Here is a 17,703-nt window from a genome sequence, read left to right as displayed (position 1 = left end):
GATATGTGCACACTTCTTGTCTCCATGTCTTTGTATAATTCTTGAACATTTCAACATTACCCCTCAAATATTTCCCCATATAAACCCCAAACACAACCAAAACCCCTCATTGTCAAATGGCAGTGAAGAGAAAGATGAAATGGCAGGACTATTTCCCGAGCTGCTTCAAGCCCGAGGCCCCGGCCCGGGTCAAGAAGAAGCCGGTCGCCAAGCAGACCTCGTTCCCGAGGATCTTGATGTCCGATTTCAGCAGCTCCACCGTGCTCTCCGAGGATCTCTCCATCTCCCTTGCCGGCTCGAATCTGCATGTCTTCACGCTGCAGGAGCTCAAGGTCATCACGCAGAACTTCTCGTCGAGTAATTTCCTAGGCGAAGGCGGGTTCGGGCCCGTGCACAAGGGCTTTGTTGATGACAAGCTTAGGCCGGGCCTCAAGGCCCAGCCCGTCGCCGTTAAGCTCCTTGATTTGGATGGTGGACAAGGCCACCGCGAATGGCTGGTAAATATCTTATCAATTAAGTTGTACTTCATTGTACTGACAATCTATTTTACATATTTTTCATTTATGCATGATGAAATATGGTTGACTTTTGGTTTAATCATGTTTTTTTTCTTGATTGATTTACAGACAGAAGTGATTTTTCTTGGTCAATTAAGACATGCTCATTTGGTGAAGCTGATTGGATATTGTTGTGAGGAAGAACACAGGCTTTTGGTGTATGAATACATGCCAAGAGGAAGCCTTGAAAACCAGCTTTTCAGAAGTAAGTTAGAAACTTTTATTTAATTTTGTCACCAAAATTATAAGTAAGTTGCTTAGTTAATTAATTCGATGCAAAATTCAATTAGATGGGACTGTTGGAGTTTGAAGTTGATTGAAACAAAAAAAAAAGTGTTTTGGAGGATGTATTTGTTTATCTAACTGTCATGTTGAATGGATCAATCTTTTCTTGGTAGGTGACAAATGCCAAAGAATTTGATTTGAATAAGTTGTTACTTAATCTTTTAGTATAACTATTCTTGATTTTTTATTGGACAATTTGAGATGAGTTGGTGGATCATTCCACACATTATAAAATTATTATTTCAATTTTCTACATGATTGATATACAATAGAAAAAAATATGTGATTATTTGAATTAACTTGAAATTAAAAAAAGAATAATGTTTTTTACACTATTTCAGGATTTTCGGTTTCACTTCCATGGCCAACAAGAATGAAGATAGCTCTTGGGGCAGCCAAAGGGCTTGCCTTCCTCCACGAAGCCGAAAAGCCCGTTATATACCGTGATTTTAAGGCCTCCAACATTTTGCTCGACTCGGTAAGAACAATCACTTTGATTATTCAAAGTAATAATTATTAATAGAACGGGCCCTCACTGTTTGCAGGACTATACAGCTAAGCTCTCGGATTTTGGGCTGGCCAAAGACGGCCCAGAAGGAGACAACACGCACGTCTCCACACGAGTCATGGGCACACAGGGGTATGCTGCCCCTGAGTACATCATGACAGGTCACCTGACAGCTGCGAGCGACGTGTACAGTTTCGGAGTAGTACTGCTCGAGCTGCTCACTGGGCGGAAGTCAGTAGACAAGACCCGCCCCTCCAGGGAGCAGAATCTGGCCGAATGGGCGCGGGCCTTACTCAAGAGCCCGCGCAAGCTGGGCCGCCTGATGGACCCCAGACTGGAAGGCCAGTACTCGGAGGCCGGGGCCCAGAAGGCGGCGGCACTCGCGTACCAGTGCCTGAGCCACCGCCCGAAACTCCGGCCCACGATGAGCGAAGCGATCCAAGTCTTGGAGCCGTTGCAAGATAGCGGCGGAAACCAAATTGGAACCTTCGTCTTCGTCTCCACGGATAGTGATTCGAGAGAAATATCGAGCAACGGAGAAAAACACACGGAGACGAAGAGGGAGAATCACCGGAAACCGGCGGCGAAGTCTCCGAAATCGCCGCTCACTTTCGCAGAGATGAATTCGCCGCACCACCACCGGATGAGGAGAGTGTGATCATAAATGCAGACCTTTTTGTACATAAATTTAACCATTGCTGCTGCTGGTTTGTGTAAAATTGCACATGTGATTAGGCCAAGTGTAATCATGGTTTTTTTATTCATTTGAATTTTGTGATTTTTTATGCTATGAAAAGGGAAGATTGGTTATTTTTGGATTATTGGTTTGTTAACAAAAAAAATTGACATTATTCTATATGGTGGCTCTCGTTTGATTATTGTAAGAGATTGGGCTCTCAATAAAATGAAACACACAACTCATTCTATTAGACTAGTTTATTGTATATTAGGAAATACTCATTTGATCTTTTAAACCTACACCAATTGTTCTCACAGTTGATATTGAAATATTGAATATTGAGTCCGTAACACGGTCGAAGAGGCCATGTCTTTCTTTATTTTCGTCACGGTTGCTAATGCTCTTATCCAATGCAGAGAAGTAAGCAAACAAGCAAGTGTAAACAAATCTATATTTTTAATTTGATAATTAATAAACAATACCAATACACTAATTTAACAGGTCAGATATTAAGTACGGCATGGAAATAATTTATGACTTTATAGGCAAAACATGGCGTCGATTTCACATTTTTCATGAATTGTTTGAGATTGTTTTGACTTTTTTTTGAGTGGCAATCAATGAAAACAAAACAAAAAAAAGAATAATACAAGAATAATAAATGAATAGTTTTTTAATGTTATGGCTTATTATTGGCTAACAACAACTTAGTCTTGAGAATGGGTACAAAATAGAAAATATTCTATAGAAGCATCGTATTATATATTGTGGACTATAGAAAGCTTAGTGTGTACGAAAAAACCTCTTTGTTTCCTTCTGTATATTTTATTTTTCATTATTTATTTCATTTCTAGATCCCTACGACGATATTGACAATAAACCAAACGATTATTTGATTTGGAATGTATAGAGGTTGGTGAAATAGTGTGTACTATAAACTACTCGTACTAATTATTAATTAATAATATTACTACTATTATTAAGGAGAAAACAAAGTTGAGTTGACACTTATACTATTGTGAGTGGAACAATTTCAATATGTTTTTTATAATTCTAAAATAGGAGTATTACTTATGGAGTAATATATATAACCGTATACGTTATGTCAGTATACCCATCGAAATTCAACAAAAAATCACTAGCATATTACTCGAATTGTTCTTGCATTATTAATGGCTTCTTTATGCTAATATTACATTTTACATCTATTAAAATCGATGTTGTTTCTTATGTTGATCGTTTTGTTCCACTACATAATCCAATGTGTCATGCCAATTTTAATTAAGGAAAAAATTAATCTCTCGAAAAATTCACTACAAGATGTAAATTTATGACCAAGTTTTAATTTCGTGAAAAATACCAATTTTCAACCAAAAATTGTGATTTTTAGAACCATTTATATTTCATTAACTTTTATTATTTAACTTTTTATATAGTTAAATAATTTTTAAAATTTTAAAATAAATTAAAATAATTCTTTAAATCTTGAATGGATGGAGTATTTATTTATTTTTTTTATATCTTTTCAATCAATCTATGGAAAAATTTTAGGTTTACGGCTTCCACACCAAATGCATTCCAAGTAAGAAGAAAGATAAATTCCCTACATTTGGCAGTATTTCATACATGCAAATTATTAATTTAATATTATGTACAATATTATGCACTTTTTATTTGACGAAAAAAAGAAATATTGTAAAATAAAATTCTAGAAATTAGAATAATGCGAAATCGAAATTCAATCATAAATCGAATATGTAGAATATCTAGAATTCGAACTATTACATGAAATCTAAATATTTTTAATGAATCATCACAACAATTATGATTATAAAGTTTAATCAATAGAAAAGTATGATTCCTTTTTGATCTACAAAGATTTGAATTGCCATTGCCTTCCCCCAAACTATAACTCTGCAAAACAGCTGCCATTAACCCTAGTAAAGATGTCGACACTCGACACCGACGTCAACATGGTTCCGGCCGGAGAGGGCTCATCCGGCGCCGGCCCTTCCACTACCACGCCGCACTCCTGCAAGAAATCTAAGAAATTCGAGATTAAAAAGTGGAACGCCGTCTCGCTTTGGGCTTGGGGTATTTGTTCTATTTCCACTCCTATTTTCCGATTCGAATCGATTTATTATGAGTATATGCGATTTGTAATTCGTTCTGAAATTTTCGTGTGATTTGGATTGATAAACCCTAATTCGTACTGTTGCAGATATCGTGGTCGATAATTGTGCTATTTGCAGGAACCACATCATGGATCTATGTATGTCTCTTTTTATCTTGTCCACGCTTTTTTCGAATTTCGATCCGTTTTGTTTAATTTTGGTGATTTTTGTTGATAGGCATTGAGTGCCAGGCTAATCAAGCTAGTGCGACGAGCGAGGAATGCACGGTTGCTTGGGGTATGTTGCTATATAGAGTACTTCAAATCCTTACAATTTTTTACTCTTGTTTTCTCTGCGAAATTGTGATATAGAATAAGATAGTTTAATGGATAAAGGTGGATAAAGTAATAGATCTATCATCTTTATGATCTGAGGCATTAGGAAGACAGGAATGAATGAATCGTATCCCACCTCATTGGGCTATCTACCCAGTTGAAATCTGGAAGAGTAAAGATGGAATTACTTTTCACCAACTACTCTACCCACCAAAGTATAAGCATTATGTTATTAGGTTGGATTTTATGTCGTTTGGGGTCTGTAGTCATTATTGTGTTGTTAAGATAAATATATGTTGCTGATGAATTGGAGGAGGCTAGCTATTGGTGCTAAGTTTTCCTGAGCTGTAGACGAGTCATTCAGAAAGGAAAACTATATGACTGTAAATCAAGAATTTGGATGATTGTTTGATGTTAAGAACTTAAGATCGATTTTTAATCCCATGTCTGCTAATTTCTTATTTTCCTAGTCTTCATAAACTCTACCAAAGGTTAATCGTCACAACTTAGTGAGAATTCATTAATAGCTACATGTGGCCATATTAAATGCCTGGCTAGCAAAAACTAATTTGTCAAGACATTACTCAAATCTCAAACTCTGGCAGCGATGGGTGTCTTGCTTCTCTTTTGCATTAAGTTTGTTTCATTTTGTCTTTCTGAAAAAATATACACATTCCAATATTCCATCTGAAATTAGCTTCTGCAGTTATATACTCACAAATAGAGAATTGCCTAAAGTTAAGTGTAGCCGTATAGACTGCTAAATTGAAAAGTGATAAAATGTGATGCTGCTGTTTTAGATGTTGCCATGATTCCATTAGATTTCCCATTTAGCTTATAGTGCAAACTACTATTAGATAGGAAGTTTATACCTTGTTTGATTATAGCAACAGTTGGATGAGCCACCTTGAATCCTTCATGGCGTGTCATCTTAGGCTTCTTAAAAAGCTGTATTGTGTGAGGAAGATTTAGTCCTAGTCTTTACAATGTTGTTTTGCTCATGCAGTTTCATTATTTTATTAAAGTTTTAAGGATGTTTTCTTTTGTATTCATCGATTAGTTGGTCTGTGATGCCCATTATCTTCACATTCAGTTGCTCTCTCTCTCTCTCTCTCAAGAAGTGCTCTTGGTATTTTCTTACGTTTATTCTTATTTGTCTAAGTATGGCCATTTCATGACTGGAATGTTGTGCATGACAAAGAGCATGAACTAATTTTCATATATTGTCGGTTCAGCAGTACCTTCACTATCTTCCATCCAGTATAACTCATCGTCCCGGATCATAAATATTTACTGCATCTCCTTGTATTTTAGTTTCTTGCAGTTTTCAATTTTTTTTTATATTTTTCATCCTATAATTTCTATAGGGGTTTGCAACCATGCTTTCCACTTCCACTGCATCAGCAGGTGGCTTAAGACTCGCCAAGTTTGTCCTCTTGGTAAGTCATTTTTACGTTGCATACTACAACCTAATCATGCCATTATTGCGCCACGCCACGATGGTATCTTACGGTCAACAATAACTTACAGACAACAGCGAGTGGGAGTTTCAGAAGTATGGCCACTAGAGTTTGTCACTGGACTGGTTCACTGGCTTCTTCCTTCAAGTTTGGCCAAGAGAATATTAGTGTTCCTATTGTTTCTTCTTGGGGCAAACCTTAAAGAACCAGGAGCTGAATCATCATAATATATCATTTGGACATCTTTTTTCTAAACGGGACATCATTAGACACATGTTTTGCTCTGGCTACTTATTATCAGCACCATGATATCGAAAAACGATTATCTACCACAGTTTCTTTTCTTTTTTTGGCTGCTCAGTTGTTTCTTTCTGTTTTGTGCAAATTTTTACACATTTCTCTTATTATGATCTGCTAGAAAATTTGATGGTGCATAATTTGAGAACTGGCCAATGTAATGGAAATGCCAGTTTTAAAATCTCAAGATTCAGAAGGATCTTGATTTTTAATAGGTGTCAGATACTTTGCCAAACACAAAATTTGTTTGGTAAAATAGTTGAATGAAACACAACTAATTTTGTAAGATGATTTTATTCGTGTACTATTATCTTTGCTTGTAAATTTATTGCTCCACTATGAAATTACGACGGAAAAGAAAATCCTCACTCTTTAAATCCCCCCTTTTTTTATTATAACTTTCTCTCCTTATTTATAATATCCTTATTTCTCATGAGTAAAACTTTTGTTTATGGATAAATAAATTTAAAGGGTGTGATATTTTTCCCTATATTTGTTAAAAACAAATTTACAATCAAAGAAAATGCAGTACTCAAGGGTGTAAAACTCATCCAACTTTGAGAAAAGAGATTTCTTGTGTTGGTTTTGAGTAATTAAATAAGAAGGATATGTATGATGGATGTATCCCACCAAAAGTAAAGAGATGCACCTACATTCCACAAACTATTCCTTTTGCTTATTGTTAATGCAACAGTGAACCAGTGCATGTGTGATATGTTTATTAATTTTATCTTATCCAATATTCTATCCACTAAAGTTTTAGTGTCGTATATTATCAAGTATTAATTTATATTTTTTTTATTTGATTTGGAGGTTATTGCATCGAAGAGGAAGCCTATCTATTGCACATTGAAGATAGAAAAAGTAAACAAGCTCGCCCCATAATTATACATTTTTTTCAATTAATGAGATATTTGTCTACTTTGGAGATTGAGAATTTAATTTGTTATTTTATTTCAATATTATCTTATAACTCAAATTGAAACAGTTACATTGTACTATTCAATAACATAGAAAAACTCAAATATATTGGACTATATATATATATATATATTTAATTAAGATCATAATGAGTTCATATAATGCAGGTAGGTCAGCATATTGATATGCTAAAACCTCAAGTGGAACATAATTGATGGAGCACATCATAGTGATTCAGTGATTCATACAGCTCAAATAAATTTAAAATATATGGACTACTAAAGTTCAATATCATTTTAGCTCTAAAACAATCCTATTGGGCCAGATCTACTCCCGTTTTAATCAACATATTCCGCACTATTATTTCCATGACAAATACCTCACCATTACTTCTTCTGTCCCGTGAGAATATACACTTTTAATTATACACGAGTTTTAATGCATAATTAATAAAGTAGAAAAAAAGCAGAAAGAAAAAATAATTAAAGTATTGTTAGTGGAAAATAGGTCACACCTCATTACAGAGAAAATAATTCCATATTTAGAAAGTGCATATTCTTATGGGACGGAAGAAATATAATGTTAAGAGGGGTTTTCCTCTTAAGCAATCGGTTCTCCGGGTAGAGCACAGAAACAAGAAATCCGTTGATTAATCCGGCGCCGAAATGCTTGGGTCGGCGGTGATCTCCGGAAGAAGAGCTGAACGCGAGATTCAATCTGGTCGGCAGCTATAAATAATTAGAGTTCCGTGATACTCAAGTCAATGAGCTAAACATATGATTTCATTGATTGACAATAAAATGATATAGTCTCTCCTATTTATAATATTGAATAAGAAACAAATATCTAATGGGAAAAATAAATATCTAAATATAAATGAGAAAGATATGGTGAATCAGAAACTAAATAATTGGGATATCCTATGATATAGGATCGTATCATATAATTTTTAAAAATAGCGATTATATCATCATGATGTCATATTTTTATCATTTACTATTATATTGATATTAAATATATATGTATATAATGGAATTTGGATATACAGAAATAATGTGTGGGTCTAGTAAAGTGAAGCCATATAATCATTGCTGGTGCTCCCATATTGTCACTAATAATCGTCAGTTGTGGTTCAAGATTTTATTTTAGACAATAATCCACCTTAACTTTCTAAAACTAGTTCTTCCAAATTATTTAATGGTTGAACTGTTGTAGTACCTTTAATAAGAGAATAAACATAGCTGCATTCATAAGTCTCTCATTACTTTTTTAGGTCTTGGACTTAATGGTCATTTGTGGTGATAATGGTTTTTTCCTAATATTTCATTGTATTTTAGACTTAGGGCATGAATTAAAACTTGTAACATGCATCCATTGATATTATTTTCGATTTGATCACTCTACTATCCATTGAACTATATATTATAGAGATATTAGAGCTAGACAAATATTGAATAAATTGTCAGAAAATTTGTGAATTTTAGTCAAATTTTGGTCTATCAACTTTAAAAGCCAATAGTAAAAAGCACAAACGAATTTTATCATTTGTTTTTCTATTTTGTTCATGTGGTCAAAATTTAGACAAAATTGTATCTGCTGTGACATTTGAAAAATTCATCAAGAATGAGATTTTTACTGGACTTTTAATCTATTAAATGGACAAAAATATCTTACTACTAAATTACATTTTCATAGGGCACATAATAATTAAAATAAGAAAAAATCTTAGTGGAAGGTGCATGTGAAATGCTTAAATAGATTTTATTAAAAAGCAATTATTGGAATCATGAGGGACCATGTGATTTAAGTAGCTATACATCACATGGCTTTAAAAACCCACCCGAACTATATAAATACTCCGTATTTTTAAAAAACAATGTGAAATGAAAAGAAATTATATGATTAAATATCAAAAAATAAATACACGCTGTTGAATGTCAACAAAAACAGACGAAACTTACCTGCCAAATTCAATTAGTATTTTCATATGAGAATTTACATAAATGCTCTTTTAATTCAATATTTGAATATATGGACTCATTAAAATAAAGTTGGATCCACGAATACAAAATTGTGTAGCGTTTATTATTTTTTAAGAATAATTGATAGTATATGACATTGCAAAATTCCCAAAATATCAGAGTTTGCAATTGAATACTAGTATATCTTATTTTATGAACAATTGAAACATGAGTGTAAATTCACAAAATAATGGTGAGAATTTACATTTATACAAAATAATTAAAGTACCCTATAAAAGTAAGATTAACTTATGGTATGAGTGTAAATTTTAATATATTGATTCATAGTAAAAAGAGAAATGTAGTGATTTTTTAAATATTATATAGTACTATATCAAAAGATAAAAGAATCACGTCTCAATTAGTAATGTTAGTAGAGTGACAAACCGCGTGATTTTATTACACTAACAAAAAAAACAAATAATACCGATGAGTTATGACACATTTTCTTCGTAGCAGCTAACACTACCGTACAACATTCATACATACAAGTCAATACCAGCAAATTAAAAAAAATCCAAATAATATATATATATATATATATATATATATATATATATATATTCATCCCTTAGATCCTTTATTCTTCTTAATATGAGCCGTTAGATCTCATTCATCAACGGTCCAGATGATCTGCATTATTACACTATAATGATGCATTATTAGTCGGTGTGCATAATTCAACTGAAAATCTGCATTATTAAATGACACGTGACACCAATCTAACCGTCGGATGACAAAATCGTGGGCTGAGATTAAAAAGAACAAAGAACAAAAGATACCAAAAGGAAATGAATACACCCCTTTATATATATATATATGAAAGTAAATTAATATAGCTATTTCACACCCTATTATTTTCCATCTCTCATTACTCGGACTCAAAACTCTTGATATGAAGTATCTTAGTACTAAATAAATCGACTAAATAACGCTTTAATTTAATTAGAAGTTGATATTAGAGATGCATGCTATTAAAATAAGCAATGAATATGTCGTAGCACGTATAGCAAAATTATTTTGCCTGGCTCCAGTAATATAAAATCTAAAAAAAGAAGCTGCGTAACTTATGCCACCATCTGCGCAAGCTTCATAAAAACACTTTTTTTAGCTAAGTTTTGACCAAATTTATTGACTTAAAATTATATCGAATCTATGTTGTTTTTACTTGTTTCATCAAATTCATGTCAACGTTTAAAATTATCAAAGTTATCTCTAATTTTGTTCTAACTTTTTAATATGCATAAATTTTTTATTTTAGAAGTAAATATACAAAAAGTAGGTCGAAAATTTTGAGAATGTTGGGGATAAAATTAATAAATTTCAAATTGTAGGATGGAATTGTAATTATGGAATGATTTTATACCGATTTAGGACTAAATGATCTAGTGTAAATTAATTTTAAAATAGACAAACCATATATACACAGGTTGTAAATTAAAGGCACATGCATGTAAATTAATTCGAAGTTTTTATTTTGTAGTAGTAGTACTCCAATTTAATTGGCATGACTTGATGTAGGTATTACCCTCATTAATTTAGATGGTTTGTTTAGAATAAATAAACTTAATCATCAAGGTCTGGAACAATAAGAGCATGTGATTTTGGTATTTTTAATTGATTATAATTTGTTAATTTTACCAATATCTTAATGTTCTATAATTGAGTTCGTCTAAACAACAAAATTATTTATTTTGGATTCTTAAGGATAAGTCTAGAGAAGTACACTTTCTAAAAGCTTTGTGATTCGATATTAATGCTAAAAGGACTTATTCTATTAAATTATATCTTAATGTATGAAAATGCGAGGTGAATGCTTAATTTTTCTTTAGGAATATAAGTATAAATTAATGAAAAGCATAATCAAAATTAAATGAGTAAATATCACTATAAAAGTAAAAGTTTCTTTGGAGACATCCAAATGATGAAAGTCTTTTCTACAGATATAGAAGTGTGGGTATTAATTAAATTCAACTACTTTCTTTTTAGCAGTTATATTTTTCTTAAATAGTTTTAGCAACCAATGCTTTTGGTTCATAACTAATATAAATTCGATAAATAATTGCACGATATTAACGACATTAATTGTTTGGCAATTATATGGGCACTACTATCATGCTAATGGAATTCTATTGTATAAACTCCTATAATTCTTTAATTATTTGATCAATCATTATTTTTCATTTTCCTTCAAAATTAAATAAATCCGTGATTATGCATTGACCTAAACACTATATGCCACCCTAATCCTATAAATAAAATTATAGATTTCGTGACACAGTTTTTATATATGGACTTCCAACTATATATGAACCACCAAAACACATGATTAAAGTTAAATTACTTATCCCTAAATTGCGATGTTAATGTAAAAAGGAATTACCTTTATCTCCTAGCGTGCTAGTAGCTAATCATGAAGAAATAATCAACAAAAGATGACTAAAGTTTCAAATTAGTGACCAAGCTATCAAAATTATGCTCCTTTGTCCTCTTGTAACTTTATAAGTGTGTGCTCTCCCTTTTTTTTATACGAATTTTAATAAATACACATATAGATGAGTGAAAATGAACCTAAAATTATTATATGAATATTGTGATGTGTTTTATATTTGATTTTTGTGTAAAAAAAAGGTTGGAATAAAATATAAGGATTTAATTATGGGTGCTTTTAAAAAATGAAAAGGGACGTTTTTGAGGCACACTAAAAAAATGGAAGAAGTACTATTATAATAAAAAATAATAATAAGCTATGTATTTACTCCTTTAATTTTAATTTCTAAAGTCTGTTAGGCCATCCACAATGCTGTTCCTATACCGTTCCTATACCGTTCCTTAAACCACTATTTGAGGGCCCCACTGTACTTTTTTCCTCCATTCCTTAACTAAGGAACGGAACCTGCAACCCTTCATTCCTTAACCGTTCCTTAAATTACTATTCATTCAATTTCATTTTTTTTTATTTCCAACCCAATTCAATTTAAATAAACACACTTTAATAAAAAACAAACACACTTTATTAAAAAACACACAACATTAAAAAAAAATTCAACTTAAACTTAAAAAAAATAAAAAAAAGCAAACAATTAAAATCCTAAAAACATAAAAAACACAAAATAAAAAACACACAATTAAACGTGGGAAAATAAAAAAACTACTCCGCCGGCGAATCATCCTCCGGAGGCGGTCGAGGTTGAGGGGGAGTCGGAAGGCCAAGTTGTGATGCCATATACACAATTCCGTTCCACCAGGCCGTGAATTGGGCGTACGAGAAGCGGGAAGTGTCCGCCATTGTGGCGGTCATGTACGCCACCATAAGTGTGTCCGAGCCTCCCCGCGAGCCCGATCCCGAGGCCGACTGGCTTGATTCGCCTCGGCCCTTCCTCGCTCTAGCCGTCTTCGCCGCCTTCATCCCTTGCGGCCGACGGCGCCCACGGCTGGATCCCCTGTATTCGTCGGGCATTGGATCCCCCGTACCCCCAAACACCTGCGGTGTACCCTCGCTGGCCTCACCGGTGTCACCAGACGAGTAGCGGCCGCTCGCCGTGTGCTTCGTGCGCTTTGAGGTTGAGCCCGAGCTCGAGCGGACACCGCCGGCCCACCTTTCCTCGTCCTTGACGAGCTGCCAAATATCAACATATTTGAACTGTAGGCCGGTGTCCTGGTAGAAGACGCGCAAAGCCGCCCTCAGAATGTCGGCGCCCGAAGCTCCGCTTTGGTAGTTCGCCGCTTCGGCCGCGTAGATGCCACAAAATTTTTTGACCTGTGCGTCGACTCGGCCAAAGTGAGCACGGAGCATTGTATATTTGCGCTTCCGGGCCCCTTTCGGCTTAGTCTGGTGGTAGACATCACGGACCTTTTCCCAGAAGCACTTGGCGGCTTGTTGGTTCCCAACGATGGGATCGTACGAGACGGTGAGCCAGGCGGTGTACACCGCCTTAGTTTCTTCGTTGTTGTACGGATGCCGGCCCAGATTCTCCAGTTCCTCCTCCTCCTCCTCCTCGGGTGCCTCAGACGCAGCCCTAGAGCTTCCACCGCCTCGGCTTCCTCCCTGGGTGGGTTCTACGGGGATATCCTCCCGAATCTGGGACAAACCCTGAGAAAGCCGCGAGCCGGGTGGTCGAGCGTAGGCATCCACATCGAAAGTGGGTGGTTGGTACCCACCCGGCGTCGCCGACCCCTGGGTGCCCGGCGTCGACGACCCGGAACCACCTAGTGTGTTGTACATGGTCTCCCAATCGCCGAACGCGTTGAGATCCCACCCACCGGAGCCGCCACCGCCGTAATTCCCGTCGCCGGACATTTTGTGAAGGAGATTGAAATAGAAAATTGGAGAGGAATTGATGTTGGTTTAGGAAGAGTAGATGTGTAGTTGTGTGTGAAATGTAATAAATTAGGTGTATTTATAGAATAAGAAAATAAAAATAAAAAGTAAAAAAAATTAAAAAAAGTTAAAAAAACGGTAATATGACAGTTTAAAAAAAAATTTATAAAAATATATTTTTTAAAAAAATTTAATTATTGCGTCATCGCTGACGTGTCCCACTCGCTGGCCGGCGAGTGGGAAGCACGCACGAAGCGGGGAGCGCCACGTCGCCCGAGCGCGTGGCGGCACAAGCCGTGCCGCGTTCCGTGCCGTCGGCACGCGGAACGGAATGGGAACGGAATGGGAGCGGAACGGTGCGCCGCAACGCGTTCCGCGGCGAAACCGTTCCGGCGGAACGCGTTGCGGGTGCCCTAAATACTTGTATCAAATGTGTAATTTGGGTAATTTTACATTTTTGGATAAAACTACGGATCAAAGCATTATTAATCCGTCCGTCCACTATAACATGAGTATTTTATTTTGCTAAATATAATTTATCCACAATAAAATATTTCATCTTGCTAATTCATTTTATCCATATTTCAGAAACCACAGCACAAATAGTTTAGGAAAATTCTTTGTCTACATTTTTAGTACTTATGAATTATAAAATGTACCTTTATATTACTCCCTCTGTCCATTTTCAGCATCCATTTTAAAAAAATAATAATAAATAGTTAAAGTATAGAAAAAGTAATGTAAGAGATAGAATAATATAAAGAAGACTCTTATCTATATTATTCTCTCTCTTATTTTACTCTCTCTACACTTTAACTATTTATTATAATTTTTTAGAATAAGTGCTCAAAATGAAACGCCTCAACTACAGAGGGACAGAATGAGTAGTACTTACTCCCTCCGTCCCCCAAATATTGACACACTTTGACCCAGTGCGGTTTTAAGAAATGTAATGGAAAGTGGGTTCAAAAAGTGAGTGGATTGTTGATCGTACTTTTATATATTGGTTTTATAATAAAATTTGAGTATGAATGAGTTAATAGAATATGAAGTTCACTACCAAAAATGGTAAAAATGAAATGAGATAAATTTTAGGGGACAGACGAAAATGAATAAATAAGGCAAACTTTCATGGACTGAGAATATAGATTTATTGGAGTAATGTAATTAGAGGTATAGCAATGCATTAAGTTGGACATTATCTAGTTTGAGGCGGTGCGCGTGCGGCCTACCTATTTTTTTGCATTCCCATGCTATTCTATATATTGTTGCACTTTGAATTTTAAATTGCCTCAAAATGTGTTCTTCCAATTTGAGACGTTTGTCAGATACCCAATTTTGACTCTAATAATTATTAATCTAATGAATCAATTATAATCCAATTAAATAACTATAGTTAATTTACATATATACTTCATGTTTTTTTTTATTGAATGAACATGAATTTAAAAACTGTCTCATAAATTTAAATCTGAAACCATCATATGTTAACAACTTATATACTTCCTACTTTTCAAATAACTATCATATTTAACTAATTTCCTAACGAGTGTCATTTTAAAAATTGAGAATTGTTATGACATTTGTTCTATTTGTATTCCCAACTATTAGTATTATTATTATAATTAATAAATTTATAAAGGGTAGTTATATTTATTTAGTGTAATTTGACGGCTGAAGAAACATAATATAAAACGGAGGAGGTATATTAAAAGCTAAACCTTTACTAAAAATAATTTTCCCACAACTTTATTTCCAAAATTTACAATATGTTATGAATAACTATCAGTATAATTCATTCAATTCGTACTTTTTATTTTATCTATCTCAATAAAACATATTCATTTCTTTTTATCTGATATTTCAAATGAATTCTATCGACATTGGTCTTTCACGTATCTAAAACATAAAATATAGTCTTTTTTTCGGAACATGTATTTAGTAATGAAATTTAATTTCTAGTTAAGTTTTAAATTCACCACGAGTAACTTGCAAAAAATTCCAGCTATGTATACTATGAGGAGGTTTAGCATATAGAGTACTTCCTTTTTTTTATTTGCCCCAACCAAAATAATTCTTTAATCATTATTATAAATAGAAACACATTTATTTCTATTTTATTTTTTTTCTCAATAGATAAAATAAAATTACATTAAATCTCATGATATTCAAGGAAGGGTCTTCTTCCTTTAAATAGGGAAAGTAGTATCTAAATACAGTTGGAGACATTTATTAATCTACAATTATATTGATGGTAAATTCTATTAAATGCGACTGGTTAGTTCTTATTAATTAATTTGCATTTAGAGTTACAGTTACAACATCTCCAAGGGGAGAAGTTCTACGGAGAGAAAGTATATAGAAAATGTATATTATGTATATACCTTCTTAAAAAAGTGAAATATATCATTTTAAAAAGTAACACATTCCAAAGGGAAAAGGTATATAGAAAGATAAATTATTTTTTAAAAATAAAATAATAGTACAAAATGCATTAAAAACATAAAGTATAATATCTTCTCAAATATTTTTCCCCTTGAAGAAGGATTTTTCATGAAAAGAAGACAAATATGGTAGTTATAAGATTTTACCTCTCCATTGATTGGGAGGTAAAGATACCTCTTCAAAATGAGAAAAAAATATAATACCTTCTCAAATACCTCTCCCCTTAGAGAATGATTTCTCATGAAATAAGGTAAATATGGTAGTTATATTAGTTTACCTCTCCATTTACCTCTCTCCTTGAAAATGCTCTTAATATTTCGTCTTTTATGCTGGGATTGTTGAGTAGTACATATATTAGATAAGGCCTATGAGGAGATAATAATATTACATTGGTCCATGAATAATATATAAATAGATAATTTTAGTGGACGGACCAAATTTAAAAAAAAAAACAAAACTTTTACCATAGAGGAGAGTAGTATGAATTTTGTTTTATTAACAAAAGAAACAATCCATATTTGTATTAAAAGGAGAACAAATATAAAGATCATCAATTGATCTTACAAATTATTCTACTCATCATCAATTATTTAAAGCTAGAAACATCATCACTAACACTCCAATTTTCTTTCTATACCAAACTTCAGTTATTATTGTGTAATGTAGTGAAAATTTTTTTCAGCTTTATATACTATTGCAACTCTTAAAAATTTGCATTTGTGTTATTGAGTTGCTGAAAAAGTTGTGAATTTTGTTAAAGGTAATGTGAATGTTAGACTTTAGTCAGATATATGTATATATACACATAATTTTTTGTAAAACAATTTAGAAAATAAGCACTTTAATCAAATGTATCATCATATTTTATTTAGAAAAACAACTATTTTTTTAACATCTTATTCCTAAACCAAAAATCTTGAATTCCCCATTAAATATTATATTTAATTTTGTCAATATATTAGAATGCACCGCCAATTATAGATTGAAAATTTAACAGACCATCAAAATAAACAAAGTGATTGACCCTACAATATCATATAAGCGACTTGAAAGATTGAGAAATAGCATTAGCAAATACTAAGTAATATAAATAAATATTTGATATAAATGTAAAGGAAGAACCGAAAGCAAACATAACTCAAGTATTTTCCCATAATAATTTTCCAATCAATTACTCTAACCATTAAGTCTAAACTAAAGTATCACTTTCAAATCTATGTCATGCTATAATTTTCCACAAATAGTCAAATATTGAAATTTACACTTTGACGACACGCTTTTTACATATTGAATGATGATAATACAACTGCATAATCTTGTATTTATTCAAGATAATTAACAATAGTTTTATTTTTAACTCGCGAGATGATTAGCTTCTGCCCTATTGAATGAAAAAGAATTATCTTATCAATTATGTTGTTCTTCATTTTCTATTAGTGAGTTATTTATCGATCATTATTCTCTAGCTGGGTTACTCTAGTATACATAATTAGTGCAAGGATTTTTTTTATTAATATAAAATTATTTGTTGTGTGCATATTTTGTATTGTGAGAGTTCTTCATTCTAAACGTTTCTTAATTCTTATAATCAATTTTAACTAGATTGGAAAAACGAAATAACCAGAGCATGCATTTATTTTACAAATGATATATGACAGTACCATGGTAATTTGAAACAGGACCAATTGATTAGAATTTTTTTATTTATTTAATTGCATATAACCATTTATTTAATACTCGCATACTCGATGAAATACTAT

At 33.1% G+C, this 17,703-nt stretch overlaps 2 protein-coding genes across 2 annotated transcripts; both read left to right on the top strand.

The window, feature by feature from the left end:
- LOC121797908 (serine/threonine-protein kinase RIPK-like) lies at positions 1–2,171 on the top strand. Its single transcript, XM_042196676.1, has 4 exons — positions 1–497; positions 627–762; positions 1,184–1,320; positions 1,388–2,171. Exons 1-4 carry the CDS (start codon positions 117–119, stop codon positions 2,006–2,008), a joined length of 1,275 nt encoding a protein of 424 aa, XP_042052610.1. The 5' UTR covers positions 1–116; the 3' UTR covers positions 2,009–2,171.
- A 1,632-nt stretch (positions 2,172–3,803) lies between these two features.
- Positions 3,804–6,298, top strand: LOC121801447 (RING-box protein 1a-like). The gene is made up of 5 exons (XM_042200938.1): positions 3,804–4,123; positions 4,251–4,301; positions 4,381–4,440; positions 5,846–5,917; positions 6,009–6,298. Exons 1-5 carry the CDS (start codon positions 3,976–3,978, stop codon positions 6,044–6,046), a joined length of 369 nt encoding a protein of 122 aa, XP_042056872.1. The 5' UTR covers positions 3,804–3,975; the 3' UTR covers positions 6,047–6,298.
- The last annotated feature ends 11,405 nt before the right edge of the window (positions 6,299–17,703 follow it).

This window comes from Salvia splendens, chromosome 4, assembly GCF_004379255.2.
Source record: "Salvia splendens isolate huo1 chromosome 4, SspV2, whole genome shotgun sequence".
Taxonomy (NCBI): Eukaryota; Viridiplantae; Streptophyta; class Magnoliopsida; order Lamiales; family Lamiaceae; genus Salvia; species Salvia splendens.
Note: the sequence above shows the minus strand (reverse complement) of the source record. Positions and strands in the feature narration are given on the sequence as shown.

Bases quoted from the DNA above. Each gene is read 5' to 3' on its own strand.
- LOC121797908 (XM_042196676.1), top strand. From the start codon at position 117: ATGGCAGTGAAGAGAAAGATGAAATGGCAGGACTATTTCCCGAGCTGC. The intron at 763-1,183 runs GTAAGTTAGAAA...ACACTATTTCAG, and splicing joins TGAAAACCAGCTTTTCAGAA to GATTTTCGGTTTCACTTCCA. The intron at 1,321-1,387 runs GTAAGAACAATC...CACTGTTTGCAG, and splicing joins CCAACATTTTGCTCGACTCG to GACTATACAGCTAAGCTCTC.
- LOC121801447 (XM_042200938.1), top strand. From the start codon at position 3,976: ATGTCGACACTCGACACCGACGTCAACATGGTTCCGGCCGGAGAGGGC. The intron at 4,302-4,380 runs GTATGTCTCTTT...TTTTGTTGATAG, and splicing joins GAACCACATCATGGATCTAT to GCATTGAGTGCCAGGCTAAT. The intron at 5,918-6,008 runs GTAAGTCATTTT...AATAACTTACAG, and splicing joins TCGCCAAGTTTGTCCTCTTG to ACAACAGCGAGTGGGAGTTT.